Source organism: Carassius carassius, chromosome 23 (genome assembly GCF_963082965.1).
Source record: "Carassius carassius chromosome 23, fCarCar2.1, whole genome shotgun sequence".
In the NCBI taxonomy this organism is placed as follows: domain Eukaryota; kingdom Metazoa; phylum Chordata; class Actinopteri; order Cypriniformes; family Cyprinidae; genus Carassius; species Carassius carassius.
Window position 1 is genome coordinate 8,889,110 of NC_081777.1, and position 22,222 is coordinate 8,911,331.

The following is a 22,222-nucleotide window of genomic DNA, read 5'->3' on the forward strand; positions in this document are numbered from 1 at the left end:
ATTATGTTTTGACGAATATTTATTTTATTTATTTTTTCATTTTTTAAGTGTGTTAACATTTCAGTTTTGAACTCGTTTATCACACGGTATAAACACTCAAACACACACAAAAACAGGAAAATACCTTTAATTCTCCCAAATACAGTGGCAATATTTTATAAACCCCAAACAATAGTAAACATATAGTTTATATTTTCAGGAAACTGCTAACAATACTGATGTGGACAAACAAATCAATCAGCTAATTGGGATTATGATTATATTACACATGATGTGAACACACACACATACACACTTTAAACACTTATCTATATATATATATATTTGAATTCTATTGCAAGCAAAACTCATTCATGAATGTAAATTTCAAGACTTCTAAAAAAATACGTATTTGATCTAGACCAAATGCACAAGTAATCCTACTAAAATATATCTAAAAAAAGTATAGTTATTTATCTTAAAACATTTATGTTTTAATTAAAAAAAATATTTTACAAACGAATTATTCAACGGCAATCCTTTTCAAATAGTGTATTATATATATATATACTTAAATATATTTATATATTATTATTTATATATTTATTTATTTAGTGAGAATCCATGGAAAAGAGACATCTAATTGTGCTAAGATAACTATAAGGACCTCTAGATAAGTCCCACTGTGTGCTGTGATACTGAGAAGCCAAAGTACAAATATCTTCTCACACTGCTGCAGAAGAACTCTTCAAGCCCAGATCTGCAACAAAGAAATGAGATAAAATTAGGAGATAAAATAGTTCAGTGCAAACCAAGATGATCACCATAGCATATGATAATTCACAAAAGAGGAACTAAGAAGTTTCTATTCTTTACACCTTATAAAGGTTAGACAGAAAAGACCACGGGGAAACTATAACCTATGTTGAGTAATTCCCCTACTGCTCTCAAGGGACAGACATCACAGTAAGTGTAAAACACCTATATATAGTTCCTGATGCCAGTAAAGACCAAAACCATACTATTCAGTATATTACATAAGTCACTTCCCCCAGAGAACCTGAAGCGGACACTAACCCGCAAAGTGTTGTCCCATGAGCCTGAGCAGAACGCGGTCCCATCAGGGGACACTCTGACGGTGCTGACCCGATTTTCATGGCCAAAGAGAATTGCCACTCTGGTACCTTTCAGGACATCCCAGACGTTAATGGTGTAGTCATTATATCCTGCAAACAGCAATCGACCTGTAAAAAAAAAAAAAAAAAAAAAGTATAGGTAACAAGGGAAAAATGTTGTTGTTTAGTATAATATTAAGTCAAGTAACATTTACTTTATACAATAAAGATTGTCAAAGCAGCTTCACATGAATAAACAGGAATATAATATATAATAATGTTGCAAAATTAAATCCAATTTTGGCTCTAAGGCAGCTAAGATAGTACTGTCTCAGTTTAATGTTGATTCAATTTAGCTCAGTAAAAAAAAAATAGCAAAATGTATTGGTTATGAAGCAAACTTAATTCAATTATAAAGCAGCTCTGTAGTTAGTAGAGCTGATCAAGTCAGATCAAAATTAATTTAGTTCAGTTCAATAACAGTGCAAAGTTCATTAGTTATGAAATGAGTTTAAGTTAGCTCTACAGAAGGACATTTTTTTAGCTCAAAACAGGTCAATGTTAATTTATTTCAGCTCAATAACTTACAATGTCTCAACGTTCAGAATTCAATAACAGTAGAAAGCTCATCAATTCCTAAACAAATCTGATTCAGCTATAAAGAAGCAGTATATGAAAAAATATTATCCAGCTCAATTCAGTTCAAGTTTTGCTTTCCCTCTAGTGTCAGTGAAGTGGATTATTACAGAATATGTCTTATTTGTCTTTTAATTGTCTTTTGTGTAATTTATTACAAACATAGTGAAATATTGTTCGTTATAATGCCACAGACAAATTTAGTTTTATTTTAATCAGTCCTTTTTGTCATTTGAAAGCTAGATTAAAGATTTAGGTTCTTAAGGCTTGGGTTTTTGTGGTACTTTTATGGACTTTGTTTAATATTTTTGTAGCTTTCCACTGTCAATCCCCTTTTATTGCATGGAACAAAACTTCGGCTAAACTTCTCCTTTTGGGTTCCACAAAAGTCATACAGGTTTGGAACAACATGAGGGTAAATAAATGATGACATCATGTTCAACCCTTCTATTATAACTTCTGTATGCTTCGTGTTTTTGAAGACTATGGTTTATCTTTATACTCTTCTTGAGCAATATAACTGTCATAAGTCTAAATTCCCTAATGAGACACATGTTAGACACATGCTATCCTCACAAGTGTGGGCATCACAGCTGAGGTAATTGCCTGTTCTCTCATTTGACTATGTTGAGTAACTTTCCTTGGAAACCCTTGGTTTCATTAGAGCAGATATCTGTCAGTATTAACCATGTGTCATGTGTACTAAAATAAGGAATTAGCAGAAACCTGTATAGTCAGTGCACTTATACAGTGCCTTGCTAATGTATTCATACCCCTACATTTTTTTCACGTTTTTTTATTTTTTATGTTGCTGCCTTATCTTTAACTGCTTTAAATTACTTTTAATCCCACATCAATATACACTCCACACACTAAAATGATAAAGCAAACCTTATACACGATAAACAGGTTTTTATACAGGTTTTTAACATCTTTGCAGATTTATTGAAACGAAAAAAACTTAAATGATTCTGTTGCATTGCATAAGCATAAGATATCTGGAACAGTTGAATTTAGCTCAGGAGCATTAATATTGCTTGTAAATGTTACTACACGTCAAGTGAAGTTAACCTGTGGCAAATTCAAATTTGGAAAGGCATACATGCCTTAATAAAAGGTCTAACAGCTGCTAATGCATATCAGAGCAAATACCAGGCCCTGAGGTCAAAAGAACTTCCTGTAGAGGTCAGAAACAGGTTTGCATCAAGCCACACATTTGGAGAAGAATTTAGAAAAAAATATACTTCATTGAAGGGTCACAAAAGCATGGTGTGTCTATTACCCTTAATGGAAGAAGTCTGAAACAACCAGGGGTGCATTTCCCAAAAGCATAGTTGCTAACTAAGTTAGCAACTTTGTTGGTTGCAATACAATTTCCCATTGCCAACCAACTAAGTTGCTAACAGGTTAGCAACTATGCTTTTGGGAAACGCACCCCAGGACTCTTCCCAGAGCTGGCCTTCTGGCCAAACTGAGCAACTGATGGAGAACCACACTAACAAGATGGTCACTATAGTTAGGCTCCATGATCATATGATGGGAGATACAAATGGAAGAAACCTACAGAAGGACAAACATCACTGCAACACTCCACTGATCTGGGCTTTATGGCGTTGTGGCAAGACTCAATCCTTTCTTCAGTGAAGACACATGAAAACACACTTAACATTTGCAAAAAAAAAAAAATTCCCCCAAAGGACCATCAAAGTGTGAGATACAAGATTATGTGGTTTGATGAACCTCAATTCCTAACATTATGTTTGAAGGAAACCATCTCCGCTCATCACCTGTGGAGTACCATCCCAAAAGTAAAGTGTGCTGGTAACAGCCTCATGCTGTGGGGCTGTTTTTCAGCATTAGGGACTAAGGGACTCATCAGAATAGTAGACAAGCTCAATGCACCAAAATATTGATATTAGCTTTAATGAAAACCTAGTCGAGAGCATTCAAAACCGCAGACTGGGCAGAAGGTTCACTTTCCAACAGGACAATGAAGTACACAGCAAGAGTGGTTTATAGACAACTCTGTGAATTTCCTTAAGTGGCGCAGCCACAGCCTGAGCCTGAACCCAATCAGGTATTTCTGGAGAAACCTGAAAATGTGCATCTGGCCCATCCAACCTAACAGAGCTTGAGAGGAGAAGAGATGAGGAGAAGAATTGCCCAATGTTGATGAGCAAAGCTTGTCGCATCAAACAAAAAAGACTTGAGACTGTAAAGATGCTTCAGCTAGGTGTACTTATTTCACCTAGAGCAGTGTATAAGAGTCACATGTAACTGAGATGTCACAGCAACTTTAATGATCGATGCCCAGTTCAAGAAATAATTTTCCAAACAATGAAAATTCTGTCATCATTTACTCACCCTCATTCTGTTTCAAACCAGTGCGACTTTATACTGTTAAAACATACAGAGAAATCTTGCTCTTTGGAATGCAATGAAAATAAAATGGTTTTCAAGTGAATCAGCTAGGCTTCATGACACATACATTCTATAAGTATTCTAGAGCAATATTATTGCCTTTTTTTTAAACACCATCCTCTAATGTCATTCTTATACAGATATTACGCAAAAAACATGTCACATCATGTTAGACATTAATGACGATATAGTCAAAAAATATGGATGTTTGATATCAAGTCTGGCATGACAGGTTTTTGAAGGGATGGTTTACCATGTTTTAATTCCTGTATGACTTTCTTTTTTTCTGTAGAACACATATATTTTGAAGAATGTTTCAGCAGTTTTTTGTCTATGCAATAAAAAGTCAATGGGGTCCAAAACAACAAGTAACCCTATTAACTTTCACTTGAATTCCCATATTCTTTTGTATTCCACAGAAATAAATAAATAAATAAATAAATAAATACAGGCTTGGAACAAGATGGGGTTGGAACAACATTTAGATTTTTGGGTCAGCTATCCTTTTAACTTTTCATATTTGGAGGTACAATCACTCAGTTGAGACTTGAGAGCTGATGTAAATTGAGGTTGAGCAGCTGATGTAAAGATTTCCAGTGAATAATGAGTACTTATTTTATTTTGATGGTCCCTTTGAACCTGTTCACTTTAACCCTAAGGGTCTAATACCCTACTAATACTATAATGTGAGTTAGCTGACATGTAGTTTTAAAGGTAGCCTACTTAAAGTCAATAGAATGTCTAAAGGGTACCATCAAAATTGTAAGCTTAAATGTTTGTTGTCACACAAAGTTGTCATATAGGCTTGAAATATAGCAGACATATGGAGCGAATTTATGACACTTTTGTGGCTGGTGCTTTTATGGTACAGTCCTCATTCAGTTTAAAAATATGAAAAAGAACACCTGGGACATTCTCCGTTTGTGTTCAGTGAAAAAACTAAGAAAATTGGAATGGCATGAGGGTGAATTAATATTTGTTGATAATTACATTTATTCATATACATTTTTATTTTTAGTTGAACACTGCTTTAAGGGCCTTTGTCCACTTTCTTACCACTGAGGGAAAAGTCCACACTAGAGGCTCCAAATATGATACTCTCTTTGGAGTAGATGGCAACCTCACGGTCAGCTCGCAGGTCATACAGGCGACACTGAAACAACATGAAAGTTCACAGTGAGATCAGTGTAAACATACAGAATCTTATTCATTGAGTCTCAGTGATCATTGGCTGACTAACAGGTGACATGATATGATTTTAAAACAAGGACACACTGCATGGACCTTGACCTGGATTATAACAACAGCAGCCTTACTAAATCCTAAACACTCAAACATCTATTCTAATGCACTCTCGCACATAATCAGTCAACTGAGTATCTCTTAACCTAATTTGATCAACATTATTAAATCATCAAGTCATCAAAAATTCATTGTGTATCATTATCTAAACCAATTATCATGCCATTGATTCAGTCTGGCTCAGGAGGGTGTGTTTGGAGGAGGGGTATTAATCAGTGGACACAGGGTTACAGGTTTTACACTATTGATTGTGAATCTTTCTGTCAAAACTTTGTAATCTCTGAGAAGCCAACTGATTGTTTTGAACTGATATGGGGTAACTGGTGTGTTGTAATATAGTAAAAACTTACCGTAGCGTCATCAGATCCAGTTGCAAAAGCATCTCCGCTAGGGTAATACCTGCATTCATATAGAAGGTTCAAATTTCCATAGGCAATTAAAGATAGTTCACCTTAAAATAAAATTCCGGTCATTGATTACTCGCCCTCATGTCATTCCAAACCTGTAAGACCTTTGTTCATCTTCTGAACACAAATTAACATATTTTTGATGAAATCCGAAAGCTCTCTGACCCTGAACTACTGATATCATATGGACTATTTTAATGATGACCTTATTACTTCTGGGCCTTGAATGCATCAGTTGCATCACTGTATATGCTGGGTAAGAAAGCTATCAGATTACATAAAAAAAAAATCTTACTTTGTGTTCCGAAGATGAATGAAGGTATGATGGGTTTGAAATATTTTTTTGGGTGAACTATCCCTTTAAAACACATAGACAACACTATGTCTATGTCCACACTACAGATTCCCAATTCTAACTCTTTCCTAAATGTTTTTGGGTTTGTGAGGTTGACCACATGCGCTTTTATAATTTTAGCACTGTATATGCTGTGCATACATGGCACAATTATGTAGCACCCTATTACAATAAACAAGTTTTGTAATATTTTTGTAATAACATTTGGCTATTTTCAGAGGTGGAAAGAGTACAAAAATATTCTACTCAAGTAAAAGTACCATTACATTAATGAAATTTTACTTAAGTACAAGTAAAAGTACCAGTCTAAAAATCTACTCAAGTAAAAGTAAAAAGTAGCTCATTTAAAATTTACTCAGAGTAAAAATTACTTAGTTACATTTTAACAGTGGGAGGAAGTCAAAATGGGACAGGCCAAGAGTGTCAAACTCAGTTCCTGGAGGGCCACAGTCCTGCACAGTTTAGATATAACCCTAATTAAACACACCTGATCCAGCTAATCTAATCATTTAGGTTTATTTGAAAACTACATGATATGTGTGCTGGAGCAGGGTTAGGGCTACGGCCCTCCAGGAACTGAGTTTGACACCCCTGGGATAGGTCTATTAATCTCAAACTAGTTGTTTTTAATTAAAGGAATCGGTTATTTAGAATAATAAAACATTTGGGCTGTTACCAGGCAAATCAGTATCAACAAACTCATATTTTAATGCAGAGGAAATGCAGAAGATTCATTGGAAGTGGCATTTAGATGTATTACACTGTTTAGTGCAGGACAAGAATGCATTTAACCTGCAGTTACAAATGCATGAATAATGTTTTGATATACAAGACATAAAATGTTGAATACTCATTTGAAATGATAAGAAATTAATTATTTAAAAAAAATCAAAAGATACTTTAAATGTGAAATTAAAATGACCAGTATGTGTCAGCAAGTCACTGTTAATAAGTGAGTCATTGCGACTGAACCAACTCATTTAAACGGTTGATTCATTCAGGAACGAAACACTGTCACGTTGCTCAGAGACGCAAAACTGTGCTTTGGTGGCTGTGTTTGGAATTATTTTCTGTTGTAGAAATAGAGCTAAAAAAGGCAATATGGTGTCTAAAACGCAAGTATCTTAATTAACTTGTTTACTGAACTTGTTTACTGAACTACAAAAATAGCACACTCCTCACCACGGTCTTTTTAGCTAATTTGTGCAAAACCTCTTGCTAAAATGTCAAAGCTTCATTTTAACCACCAATGCAACGAATTATTTAGCTTACCTCTACATTCTTGCGAAGGGTTGATGTCTTGTCGAGATTTTATAAGCTGCTAGTTTGGTCTTCCTAGGCAAGTACAGCTTACACTGCATAATATAGCATACATATTGCCAAGGGTTCACTTCATTTCCTTCGAGTTAAACTTCAGAATATGACGGGGTTTCGTTTTCAGCGGTGTCTGCACCACTAACGCCTGTTTTGTCCGTCTGCATCTTTCTTGTGACTTTAGCGCCAGTTTGCCCTCCTGCCCATTATTTACTGACGTAGTTTCCAGGGAGCGATTTATTTTTTTTATTTTTATTTTTTTTACTCAGTAATTAATGTGTTTTAAAATGTAGCCAAGTACAATACTTCAAACAAAATACACTTAAGTAAAAGTAAAATTACACATTTAAAAAATTACTTTAAAAAGTATTAGTACACAAAAAAGCTACTCAATTACAGTAACGCGAGTAAATGTAATTCGTTACTTTCCACCTCTGGCTATTTTAGCTTTGAACATTGGTAAAAAGTACATCAAATCAAGCATACAGGCGTTTAATCTCCCAATATAAGCAATTTAAGTACAATTGGGATGTTTCATGTTTTATCATGACACTGACTGTACCCCTATATACAAAGAAAGGCCCATTTAGAAATGCTTCACTGTAACTGATGTGGAAGAACAGGTTTGCATAAAACCCAGACATGAACCCAAATTGAATGTAAATGGTAACTGCAAGTCAAAATCCATATTCCAACATCAGTCCCTGACCTTGCTGATGCTCTGTGTGGAAGTGAATCCCCACAGGCATGATGCAACATCTAGTGGAAATTATTCACAGATGAGTGGAAGCTGTTATAGCAGCAGAGGCCAACTAGTGCCTATGGTTTTACATTTAAACATTTAATACACATATGGGTGCATTTCTTGGATGACTATGTCTAACGACACCAGTAGAGTAATGCATCAAACACTGAACATAATACAAACATGAATAGTTAAATAATAACTTAATACACTTAAGATAGTACATGTGTGTTTGTTGTTTATATGCAGTACTCCAACAGTCTTTGCACTCACATTATTATTATTAATTATTATTATTATTGTTGAAAAAAAAGTTTTTTTCTGTTTTTTTTTTTTTGTTCAGTGAACAGCAGTTATTGGAAAATATACAGTACAGACCAAAAGTTTGGAAACATTACTATTTTTAATGTTTTTGAAAGAAGTTTCTTCTGCTCATCAAGCCTGCATTTATTTGATCAAAAATACAGAAAAAAATGTAATATTGTGATATATTATTACAATTTAAAATAATTGTTTTTAAATTTATTATACTTTAAATTATCATTTATTTCTGTGATGCAAAGCTGAATTTCTAGGATCATTATCACATGATCCTTTAGAAATCATTCTACTATGATGATTCATTATCAAAGTTGGAAACAGTTCTGCTGCTTAATATTTTTTCAGAACATGTGATACTTTTTTAGGATACTTTGATGAATAAAAAGTAAAAAAAAGAAAAAAAGAAGCTATGTTTTTAAAATATAAATATTTTGTAATAACAATATACACTACTGGTTAGTAATTTTTTTTTTCTTTCTTTTTTTTTAAATAAAATCAATACTTTTATTCAGCAAGGATGTGTTAAATTGATAAAAAGTGATAGTAAAGAAAATATATTATTAGAATATATATTATTAGAATTTTTTTATATTTTGAATAAATGCAGTTCTTTTTAACCTTTTATTCATCAAATATATTAGACATCAGAACTGTTTCCAACACTCATAATAAAATCAGAATATTAGAATGATTTCTAAATGATCATGTGATCGACTGGATGTTACATGTGACACTGAAGGCTGGAGTAATGATGCTGAAAATTCAGTTTTGCATCACAGGAATAAATTATTTTTTAAAAGTATATTCAAATAGAAAACTATTATTTTAAGTTGCAATAATATTTCACAATATTACTGTTTTTTCTGTATTTTTGATCAAATAAATGCAGGCTTGATGAGCAGAAGAAACTTCTTTCAAAAACATTAAAAATAGTAATGTTTCCAAACTTTTGGTCTTTACTGTATATATTTTGTAACATTTTCTTTACCATCACTTTTGGCTAATTTCACGAATTTGATCAATTTCACTTCTGAATAGAAGTATTTACTACTTGTTTTTTTTCTTTTTTAAGTTTTACATAATGTTTACCCAAATGTTTGAATGATAATATGTCACCTTTTCCACAAAAATATTAGGCAGCACAATTGTTTTCTCCAATTATAACATTCTTTTCTAAATTCTTTAACACTAAATCAACATTTTAGAATGACTTCTGAAGGATAATGTGGCACTGCAGACTAAAGTAATGACAGCTATAAATTCAGCTTTGCCATCACAGGAATAAATTACTTTTTGCAAAATATAATAATAATTATTGTTATTTTTTTAATTGCAATGATTTTTCACAATATTACTATTTAGAGCAAATAAATGTAGCATTGGTGGGCATAACAGACTCCTTTAAAAAAAATCAGAAAATGTTAATTATTCCAAACTAGGGCTGTCAAATTGATTAATTGCAATTAATTCCATCCAAAATAAAAGTATGTGTTTATATATTGATATATACACACACACACATGCACATGTAAATATTTATTACCTATATACATGTATGTGTTTGTATGTATATAAATACATATACATACACAGTATTCATACATAAATTATGTAAACACAAACTTTAATTTAGGATGCAATTAATTGTGATTAATCGATTTGACAGCCCTACTCCAAACTTTTGACCAGTAGTGTATATATACAGTGTACAATCTATTATATAATCTATATCAATATGTATATAAATGTTATAAAACTAAAGGCTGCTTTTATTGTCCTTTAGCTTTTCATGCCAAATAAGCAATTATGATAAATGTTGATAGATTGGAATAAAAACACTTAAAACCCGACTGTTTACAGTGAAGTCAGATTGTGAACAAAGTCTTATATTTCTCTGATTTATTTCCACATAATAAAGCAGCAAAGATCAGATTAAAAAATATCAGATTCAAATAGATATTTGCTGTTCACAATGTTATTCAGTGAGTGTAAGGACTGTGATGTGAACATAGCTTAAGAGGATTATCAGAAAGTGGCAGGCAGCGGGTCACTCACTTCACACTGTTGATGTCGGACTCATGCGTTTCAAAGGACTGAACATTCTGTCCCGAGCGCATGTCCCACACATTAGCTTTTTTATCACAGCCCTGAAACATACACACAGCACTTTAGAGACCAGCAGAACAACACTTACACACAACAGGGTGTATCTCAGGAGAATGATGTCCTAAAAATAGTTACGTTGTGACTGAACAACATCCTAACATGTAAAATCAATCCACATGACTTCTAACGTTAATTATGGCCATTTAGAAATGATTATTTATATCTATTGATTTCTTTCATCTTCATAAACTGAAATGAGTATTTCACTGATTCTTCTGTAAGGACAGTAATCTCACATGTGTTATGTGGGTGGGGGGTTGGGGTTTGTGTGTATAACAGTATATGCGTCAATGGTGTTTTGAGGATCTTACCCCTGATACAAAGGTGTTTCCTGTTTCAGAGGGCGCGAGGTTCAATGAAAGAACATCCGCTGAGTGACCGTGGAAACTCTGTAGCAGCTGCCCACTCTCAACATCCCATAATGCACATGTCCCATCACCACTTGATGTGAGAATCTGCAACACACACACACACACACACACACACACACACACACACACACACACACACACACACACACACACACACACTTCTTTGTTTGACTTGAATAAATGGATAAGCAGGTGTAGATCACTATATGTGATCTATATGTAACCTTACATTTTATAATTACCTGAAAAGAAAAAGAATAAAAGTATATAAAAATACCTGTGTCACCCTCTACAGGAGATATTGATTATTACCATGTCAGGACCACAAACACATGAAGCAATACAATATTTGTTGTTTCCTCAACTTTCTTGAAGAAACTACATTAAAACCACCAGCATCAGGTTGATGACACAATGTTACATTTTATGTGAATTATCCCTAATTATCTATTAGTTTGAGAGTGTAAACCCTAAAAAAACATAATCACTGGAATCAACTTCTATAAATAGATGTACTGAATCCCCTGTCTTGACGAAAACAAAACATTTCACTTCGTCTTTTTATTATCTTTGTCACTGACAGGAACATAATCACGAAAGAGGAACAATCCGTGATGTGAGATGAGGCAGAGAGAGAAAACCCCCAACCATTTTTTCGAAACACTCATGACAAACACAAACCCAACAGAAAGCTGTAGTGATTATTTTTAGAATTAATTATTCCAAATGACTGTTACGCTCACTGAACAGACCAAATCCCAGGACCCATGCTATAAAAGCAATAAAAAATGCTTTTCTTACTGATCTATGACAAGGTTAGTTTTAAAAGCAGAAATCACATAAGGGGAACTTCAGGGGATTGCTGTGATATTTGCTATGAGAAATGTGCTTATGTTCTGTAAATATCTGCTAAATCATTACAGACCCATCACTGCCACAGACACACTGATTAGAGCTGAATTATTAAACCATGAATTCATATAATTTGACCATTTCAGCAAATAGTGCACTGTGTCTCAAAAAAAAAAAAAAAGAAGTTAAAAATAATTTCCTTCCTTTTTAGGGCTGTGAATGTAATGTGTTGGTGTGATTTAGAAATAAATGAATAAATATATACAGTCAGTGCAAAATTCCATGAATGCAACCTCACACAGGGTCTGATGCCAATTCAAAAATAATGTGTTTAGCACTTATATATATAAATAAAGCACACGAACGAAAAAAATCAATGAACACATTTTTGTAAAGAGCAATTGATTAAGATGTAAAACCTTTAAAGCAGCAACAGTTATTACCTCATTAAATAATGGTGTAACATAAATTTATTCATAATGAATATGACATTACCACTCATGAAATATAGAAATTAATTTGTGCTATAAATCCAGTGGTAATAATGATATTTGTATAGCATTATTTACCCTATTCCTAACTCTCAAATAAACTTTAAAAAGCTAAAATTAGTGAAGAACACATCAAATTTCCTAAAAAGTTGTTTTTTACCACTTTTTAATATATCTGTGAGTGTTTCCAAAATGTAGGCCATCACAAGCATAACCAACCCTGTTTACACACACACTCACCTGCATGTCAGAGTTGGTGAAGCTGCAGGATGACAGATAGTTGGTGTGCATGGCCACAGATTTCTTTTTAGCTGCCAAGTTCTCATTTTTATCCAAAGAAAGAGGATAGACGGAACATTTATTATCCAAACCACTGAACAAAAGACAGAGAAATGTTAACATTTTGTAGAAATGCACAGAGATAGTACATTTTATTTTAGTTAAGGTTAGCAGTGACCTACGAAATTATGAAACTTACTACTACTACTAATAATACTTATGACGCTCTCATGATATTTACCCACAAGCCACAGCACAGCCAGAAGGGGCATAAGCACAAGCCATGACCCAGGTGCAGGGCATAGTGACCGCATGCTCCTACATAATTCACATCACAAAATATATTTTTTTTACATTTTGATACATAATATACATGAAAATGAAAAATGGACGACTAAATGAAAACTAAACAACTGCATTGAAGATGTATGTATGCCTAATTAATGACTAAAATTATGTTTCTGTTCTTTTTTCATTTCAACAAACCACATACACAAATATGAAAACTTATTTAAACTACTTTTCTCCATACATGTTTTAAACCCATGCATAAAAAAACATGCAATGAAAATGCAGGTTCTTAAAATAACACTAAAAAATACTATGTACACATATGTCTGAGTATTTCAATGGTCCTGTATATACAAGAAAAAGATTCTGCATGTCTGATGTGTTAATGTGTGTGATTATATTGCTGCCAGATTAGTTTGGCACTAATACCCTGAGTTTCCATTAGAGTGCATTACAACTATAAAACATGCAGATTATTATTTTGAACAGCTCTAGCACTGCAAAATATCACCCAAGAATACTGTGTGACACAGATAGAAAGATTTACCTTATTGGTTGTATATGCATCCCACACAATGACTTTTCCATCCTATAGGAGAGATTTAATGTTTCAGTAAAGATTCTTTTTTTCTATTTAAAGCAACAAAAAATGAGAAAAAAAGAAATTCTAAATAGCCGATGACAACTAGATTAAGAAGCAAGCAAGAGAAGAGAAAAAAACTGTTAAGGGGAGGGGGTGTGTGTTAGTGGTTAGGTTTAAGAATGTGGGGTGTTTACATGCTTGTGGAATAGGTGTGTTTTCAAATGTTTTCAGATAGGTCCTTCAAAGTATCTTGGAGAGGTAAGGTGTCCAATCGCAACATCTAACTACTGGGGTGCCTCAGGGCTCAGTTCTTAGACCACTTCTCTTCTCTGTCTACATGGCATTATTAGGTTCTGTCATTCAGAAACATGGCTTTTCATATCACTGCTATGCTGATGACACTCAACTCTACCTCTCATTCCATCCTGATGATCCAACGAAAGCTGCTCATGTTAAGTGCAGTGCTATCAAACCTTCACAATTAATCCAGAACACAGCAGCAAGATTAATTTTTAATGAGCCGAGCCGAAAAAAATGCAAGTCACACCTCTGTTTATTTATTTGCACTGGCTACTAATAGCTGCTCGCATAAAATTCAAGGCATTGATGTTTGCCGACAAAACAGCCACTGGCTCTGCACCCCTGTTATGTGCCCCCTAGAAGCTTGTATTCTGCAAGTGAATGTCACTTTATTGTGCCTTCCCAAAGAGGCACAAAATCCCTTTCACAAACTTTTTAATTAAATGTTCCCTCTTGGCGAAATGACCTGCCCAACTCAATCCGAGCAGCTGAATCCTTAGCAATCTTCAAGAATTGGCTAAAAACACATCCCTTCCTCTTAAGCTAACTGAGACTTCTTACAGGACTTGTGTATCATAGCCCTTTTGTTGATTTTGATTGCTTCCATTGTCCTCATTTGTAAGTCGCTTTGGATAAAAGTATCTGCTAAATGACTAAATGTAAATGTACACAAACAAACAGTTGTTAGGTACTGTGATGATATGATTACCTGAGAGGAGCTGACGATTCTTCTCTTGTCCCGGCACCAGTCCATGCACAGCACTTTATTTCCATGTCCTTTTAAGGTTCTCCTAGTCTTCATGACAAATTGACCTAGAGCCTCTATCTTCTCTGCCACTTGATGCACTGAAGTCAGAAAACAAATCTCCATTAACCACAGCACCACCTGAAGCAGCATGTTTCCTAAAACTCATCTTAGCATTAGCAAGATACTTGTATTACTGTAAACAAACAATATCATCCTATATTTCAATAGTAAAAATGTACTTTGAATAAATTACACTGAATTTTTTTTTATTTTTATTTTTTATCTAAAAATAGAATTATCGCTATTGTTGCATTTTGTATGGTAAGTATTGTCTTGATGTACAGATGACATTAATAAAATGTGTTTACTTTGAATTTGCTCATTTGAAATCATCATCACTTTGTTGGGAACTTGTACCTTTTATATTGAAAAAAAAATGTTTTACTAATCAGTGCAAGAATATTCCAAGTAAACACATATACTACCACTAATCAATTTAAAATATTTTTCAAATTTTCTAAATTTTCAGTTTTGTTGTATCAAGGAGTTTTAAACAGAATGTTTATAATAGTTTACAACTGAAACATAATCAGGTCTTTAAAAGATTTGCCACCATATCAAAGGCTGTTATGAACAGCCACATACTGTAAATAAGCACAGACATAAACATAACATACAAAACACAGACAGTCAACTCCAAACATGACAAAACAACCATAAATCCAGTAGAAAAAACAAAAAGCATATTGAGTGCCAGCATAGTAATGCAGGAAACTATAGCAGATAATATGTATAAATACAACACATTTCTTTAATGCAGACTTTGCACTAAATTTTGCCACAAACCTCTAAAAGACAGGGCAACAGTTCCAAAAAAACATGACCTTTTAAAAACAATTTCGAATATCTCAAATGTCAAATATGTTCAAATTTATAGTAGGCTATACAGGCCTGAATCGTAGTTACATCAATTTAAAGGTTATATTTAAATTGAAATCTTTACGTAAGATTTATATCCTAGTTCTCGTAGTTCCACATTATTCTATGGATAGATCATATGGACGTAGAAAAAATGCATTAATGTCTAACCTTCATGCAGTCTAGCTAGGTATCTCGCCGGGTTTTGACACACAGCCGCTGAGTGTTTTACTCACGTTCGACGTCGTGTAGTTTAGCTCTCTCCTCTTCTAGTTTGCCTTTCAAAGTCTCAGACTCCGCTTTCAGCGTGTGGATGGTTTCACCTTTTGCTAGTCCCTGACAGGCCATCTTTACAAAACACAGATGGATGACGGATATGTCAATAAATATGCTCTTTATTATGAGCCGAGACCGATACAGCAGTCTGCAAAGCTGATGATGCTCTGACGTTAACGCAAGCGTCACGTGACACATCAACACCATCAGCATCACATTTATTTCTGGAGCTCACTGTCTGAAGCCCAAAATCACATTTACATTCGATTTATATAATTTAATTCATTCTTTTTTTAACCGTTTCTAAATCTTTTAGCTACATTTTATTTCCATTAATTTATTGCGTTCGCTGTTTGTAAATTGATTAGTATTTCATTGGTTACTTTTGTGACTACAATATATATATATACAAGTAAGTAAGAGAGCTGCTCTCTAAGAGCCTAAGTGTGTTTTCAGAAAGCTCACAGATAAAGAACTTTGCACACGTGTTTTTTGTAAGTGATGACATGAGGATTTGGTTTGCAGCATCTGACATCTCTGACAAAAAACTCTGAGCCATTAAAACAACAGGACAAAAGTATCAGCGTTAGTCAGTGTAACAATTTAACAATATCAAATTCTTAAAAATAAAATAAATAATACTGAAACAATAAAATATTTGCTTCAAGATTTACTTTCAAAACAGAAAAACAGCAAGTTTTTTTTTTTAATTAATTAACATCCACAAGTCCCCCATTAACAAACGATGATAATAAATCCAACATAAAATACATTCACAGATCTGTATTATCAGATGAAAAAAAAACAGAAGAAATAAATCTAATCTAATAATAATAATAATAATAATAATAATAATTTAACCTCAAAACTGTCCAGGTGGATAAATCTCACATGTTAGTGTTATAATAAAATAAATCAAGATTATTAAGCATTTACATTCCATAAATCTGGCGAGAAAAATTAACATCTTTCAACAGCAGTAGGCTAATGCATATCGATGCAGTTACTTTCTTAAAACAAGCAATGACTTTTAAAACCATCCAAAACATTGCAAAATGCATTTTTATAATTTTTTTTTTTTAATAGACCTAGATTGGGGACAATTATCATGTGTTTCTGTCCCAAATCATACTCTTCTTATGTTCATTAACATTGTTGTTGATTTTGGTATCATGTTTAGTACTTACTGTCTTGTGATGGCAGGACGTGTTTAGTTCTATACTTAGAAATATAAGTGCTGTGTTTCATGTACAAATTGCAGAGGTCTGTGTATGGTATAAGGTGATATTTCATGAGTGTTTTTGTTATATACTCAGAAGTATTCATGTAATGTTATTAGTTTGAATACTGATATTGATTCAGTATTAATATATGTATATTCACTAAATAAGTAATACAATTAATGATGGCTGATATGACAGAAATCATGTCCTGAGAGACGAAAGCCTTAAAATACACATTGTGTTGTTGAACTGATCCTGAAGCAGCTAAAGTGTGTGATAACATACCAGCTCCACACACAGGGAGCAGTAGTTGATGGGCTCATTCTTTAGATAAATATTCATCAGAGGTTTGTTCTGACTGCAGTTATCACACGGGCCAAACGTGATGGCCAAAAACGTCTGGTCGCACATCTTTGCGTTTGGTTGCGGCTGGACCTGAACACATGAGGAGAGAGAAAAAAGTGTATTCACAATAACCAAAATCCACACACAAAAACCATGAATGTAACACTATTTGAAAAAAGACATACTCTCTGATATGCCCTAACCATATGTCCTATTTTAACGGAAAATGCATAACCACCGGGAACTTGTCAAACCATTTTGTGGGATTTTAAATGTTTATTTTTGCCATGGTTTGTGCATGTACTATACAAACAAAAAATTAGCTGTTAAAATGAGAACAAAATGGCAAACAAAACAAACATTAAGTATCTTGGTGTCAGTGTTTTATCCAAGTGTTATGAACTAGTAGGAAATGCTGAAGAAATGCAACTAATAAATAATTAAATACAAATACACAAAATTGAAAGTACAAATGTTTAGTTTTGCAAATGGAAATACAGAGGCCAATTAATGGTCATCAATTTATCTTTTAATAGCAACTGTAACCAATAACAGACATTTTCATTTTACCAGAGTACAGTAATGTTTGACTGCACTCACTCACTAACTCAATCTGTTTACCTGAACAGAGCAGTAAAAGGACATGCTTTTGTTTCATAGGTATCTGTAAACACTAACAACATTGTCCAGATTTAAACTATACTGTAAAATCAATTTATTTAAACTTACCTTTCAAAAGATGTTTGTATCAGGTGTGAGCTTGCAGGCTGCAGTCTTAAGAGTTAGGAAAAAGGGATTGAGCCGGAGAGAAGCAAACAATAAGCTCCTTACTTTAGCATTAAGGTTTTAACCCTAGAGAGGTTTCACCAGCAGAAATAGTAGCCAGTCAGAGAGAGACTCACAAATAGTACTGCTTAAGCTGGTTAAAGCTAAGGCCCAGTACTTCATCAGTGAAACAGCAGCAAAAATAAATAAATAAATACAAATACTTATGTGGTCTTCGAATGGCCGTTCAGATTATAACTTTGGCCTTTATTGAATCAAGTAAGAGAGGAATCAACACTGGCTTTAAACTGACATTCAAGCAAAACTGTGAAAAGAGCAAAACAAAAATTCTGAACTGCACACAGTCGTGCAAAATGTTTTAAACCAAATCATGCAGATTAAACCCCACACCTTTTGACCTGCTACGTGCTGCAGAGATTAAAAGAGAATGACAGAGAAGAGGAGAGGCGAGGAGTTATAGTTTATGAGATTTCTGTTTTAAGTCACTAGAGGGGCCTGTTTTGACCCTCTCAAACATAAAGAGGCTAGAAACGTTCAAATTGCTTAATGTTTCTCTCTACTGTTTTCAAGGTGGGACTATTGGAATTGTTTTTATTTTATTTTTATTTTTTTTACTTCTGTCAGGCACAAGTGTATCACCATAATGTTATTTTATTTATTTTATTATCATACTGGCTCTGCACTTTTTCTAACCATTTATACTAGCAAAATGTTATCATGTTTGCTTGAAGTTAAACTTCACCCAAAAAAGGAAATTCTGTAAACATTTCTGTCATGTAGATCCAAACTGATTAGACTTTTGTTAATCTTAAAAATACATATTAAGATATTTTTAATTAAACATGTGAGGTATCTTTCCTGCTATAAAAAGGCATTAATGAATCCATATGAACTAAATGGCTATTTAATTAAATATGCTGTATTGAGAACAGTATTCATCCAAAATTAAGGACAAATCATAAACATTGTGATTTCGTTGTGTTTTAACCAAAGTTTGTTTTTCAGGATTCAAGTTAATACATTAACCCAGTGTGAGACAAAAATCCCTGTTAACAAAAATACATTCTTACTCCTTTTGATAATGTTCCCAATAAGAACATTAAAGACCACATTTAGCGAATATTCCATTTGATTATTTTGCAAACATTATGGGGGTCTAAATAGAAAAGGTATTACATGTAAAGAATTTTTAAAGAACCATGTTTTTAGGGTGTAGGTGGAGAATAATTAATGGTTGTGTTTGTCTATATTTGATCCATGAGTGGATGACAAAATAACCCAAACTGTTTTACTTTAAACCCAACATTTCATTTCAGAAACATGCATTCAATTTGCAGGCCAAATGTAATTTTTGTAAATTTGACAAGCCAGCAGATGGCCCTGTTGTCAATACTCTGAATTATGTGACACTGCAGCACACTCACATGATGTGGTCATGTACCATGCCAGGGTGATGCTGTAGAAATTTAGTGTTAGAGATGGGGAGCAACCAGAAAACTATAAAACATTCAAATAAAAGAAAGAAACGCATACTTTTTTTTTTTAGAATGAATTTAATTCAAAGATTAAGATATACAAAGATGGTGCACTCAAAAATGCAAAAGAAAATAGAAAAAGGAAAATGAATAGTCTCGCTTTCTAAATAGAAGAGCCAATCACAAACTGGTGAAGGCAAGGCATCACTGCAGCTGCTGTTAGAAGCTCTGGTTGCTATAGAATTGGATGTTTCCTCATTAAAATAGACAGGAGCTGTACTTGCATGTCTAAAAAAGCTGTCTGAGAGGCATTTCAATGTTGGATGACTTGCCTTAAAGGGACTTGGACTTAATTACAGATATTAAAGAAAAAGAACTTGTAAAGGACCAACCAGAATGAATAAACCATTAGTTATTAGCTATGGTGGATTTGATCCAACTAGTGTACTGGCACACCTCAGCATAAACCCCAGGATATTTTGGTTTAGCACAGCCGTTGCCAAAGGAAACAACACCTTTCAGTTGTCCTTTGCACACTACAGGGCCTCCTGAATCCCCCTGAGAAGAAAATTGGAAAAATGAAAATGAAAAACGTGCATTCGTATGCAAATTTCAAACATATAAAAAGGTAGAAATCAATTACATACCTGGCATGAGTCTTTCCCTCCCCTAATGAATCCAGCGCAGAACATGTTTTTAGTTATTATTGAACCATATGCACGCTTACACACCTTTTCTGAGAGTACAGGCAACTTCAAACACTGCAGGGTGGAAGCTATGCCATCTGGAAAGAGAATATGAGCAGCGTTAAAACTTTTCATCTTCTACATATCTAATGGTTGCATGCAGCCTTGACGCAAGCATGGAGCGAGGCCCAGTGTGAGTTAGTGCATGTGAACACTGACTGAAAATAAAATAGACAATTTTAGTACAAAATAAAATAAGTTTTAATGTAAGTTTTATTTTAAAGTATATAAACAGGATTTTCATTATTCAGCCATCTAACCTTCAGTTCTGCCCCATCCAGAAACCAAGCACCTCTCTCCCACAGAGTGGCATTTTTTTGGCAGAGGGATTGGCTTCACATACTTGTTGAGGGTGGCAGGTTGTTTCAGCTTGATCAACATGATATCATTGTTATGAGGCTGATCATTGTATTTCGGGTAAGGAATCATCTTCTCTGCTTCGATCCTCTGCTCTGTGTTTTCAGCAGTTACCAAATTGTGCCTTCCAAGGCGGACGCTGAGACGACCTTGCCTATAAGACAAGCAACTCATAAATAGATTTCAAACTGAAATATTCCACAGTAAAGCTGGATTCCAGTGTTCAATAAACTAGTTAATGGAACTAAAAGGTAGGCTATAGTGAAAAATGAGATCGATGAAGTAAAAAAGTGAGGTTATATACTCACGAGAATGTGCAGTGAGCAGCAGACACAACCCATCTATCATTAATCAAAGATCCTCCGCATGAAATTCTATTATCGGAAAGGAAAGCTTGCCAGGGCTGGGAGTGGGGCTTACATTCATAGCCTCCAATGATTTCATCTGCTGAGCTGAAAGCTTTATAAAAATGTATTGTTCTTTTATTAACAGTAATGTTTAAAAAAATTATAATAAAGGTCCGTGTAAGTATAAACAAACAATCAATTGGCATATTATTTCAGTATATTATTTCTACTAATTATAAGTAACTTTGCAAGTAACTCTCATTAGAATATTTGTAGACTGTTAAGCTAGAGTTAGATTTAGTAGAATGAGTTGACTATAGTCTGTTGGGGGACCATCAAGATAAAAGTGTTAGTAGCAGACAGTCTACTAATACTGATGAATGCTAGTTGCAAAGTTACTTATAGTATCAAAATAAAGTGCTACCAGAATAACTGATAAGAGAGATCTACATACCCACAACCACAACCAGAATAATGAACACAGAGGTCTTCATTGCAACTGAGGAGAGTAGAGAGCACATCTGTTAAGTCCAGGAATAGCATTCACGTTTTTAAGCAATCGATTTTACAATGACGCCTACAGAACAACCAATAAGATCATGACTAATGATTTGAAAAAAAAACAAAAAAAAAAAAACATGTGGGATAACCATTTTTTACACACTTTTTACACAGTTTTGCATGGGAATGATAAATGCAAGTGTTGACTTAGTATGAATCTTATACAAAAAACAGATGTAAAAAATGCAGTTTCACAACTTAAACATTTTAGTATGGTTTAATAAATACAAAAAAAAAAAAAAAAAAACAGGTTTCTAACACATTTTTCTTTTCATTTCAATTTTTTCATTTCAGTTTAAAGTCCACAGCAAACAATATTGGGACTGTTATATGAAATGTAAATATATGTATTTTAGCACACCAGGGTGACTACAAACATGAAATTGTCCAGCGATGGCTTCGTGCTTCACAGGAACATAAATATGAGGGAAAACAAAGGCCAAATTACCTTCATTATCCATTGCAATAAGAAAAAAAAGAAGAATATAATTCTTATGTGCAGCTCTTGTAGA

General features: G+C 33.7%; 2 protein-coding genes across 2 annotated transcripts; both read right to left on the bottom strand.

Annotated features, from left to right (window-relative positions):
• Positions 1–336: 336 nt before the first annotated feature.
• Positions 337–18,315, bottom strand: LOC132101313 (guanine nucleotide-binding protein subunit beta-5b-like). The gene is made up of 13 exons (XM_059506176.1): positions 18,168–18,315; positions 17,379–17,528; positions 15,831–15,942; positions 14,638–14,774; positions 13,593–13,634; positions 12,996–13,072; positions 12,716–12,848; positions 11,073–11,216; positions 10,651–10,742; positions 5,804–5,852; positions 5,208–5,304; positions 1,057–1,223; positions 337–739 (listed from the first exon to the last, which is right to left on the bottom strand). Exons 2-13 carry the CDS (start codon positions 17,502–17,504, stop codon positions 728–730), a joined length of 1,188 nt encoding a protein of 395 aa, XP_059362159.1. The 5' UTR covers positions 17,505–17,528; positions 18,168–18,315; the 3' UTR covers positions 337–727.
• Positions 18,316–19,757: 1,442 nt separating this feature from the next.
• Positions 19,758–21,716, bottom strand: zgc:171509 (trypsin domain-containing protein). Its single transcript, XM_059506177.1, has 5 exons — positions 21,604–21,716; positions 21,111–21,261; positions 20,706–20,956; positions 20,347–20,483; positions 19,758–20,257 (listed from the first exon to the last, which is right to left on the bottom strand). The coding sequence occupies exons 1-5, from the start codon at positions 21,668–21,670 to the stop codon at positions 20,108–20,110; spliced, it is 756 nt and encodes a 251-aa protein (XP_059362160.1). The 5' UTR covers positions 21,671–21,716; the 3' UTR covers positions 19,758–20,107.
• Between the last annotated feature and the right edge of the window lie 506 nt (positions 21,717–22,222).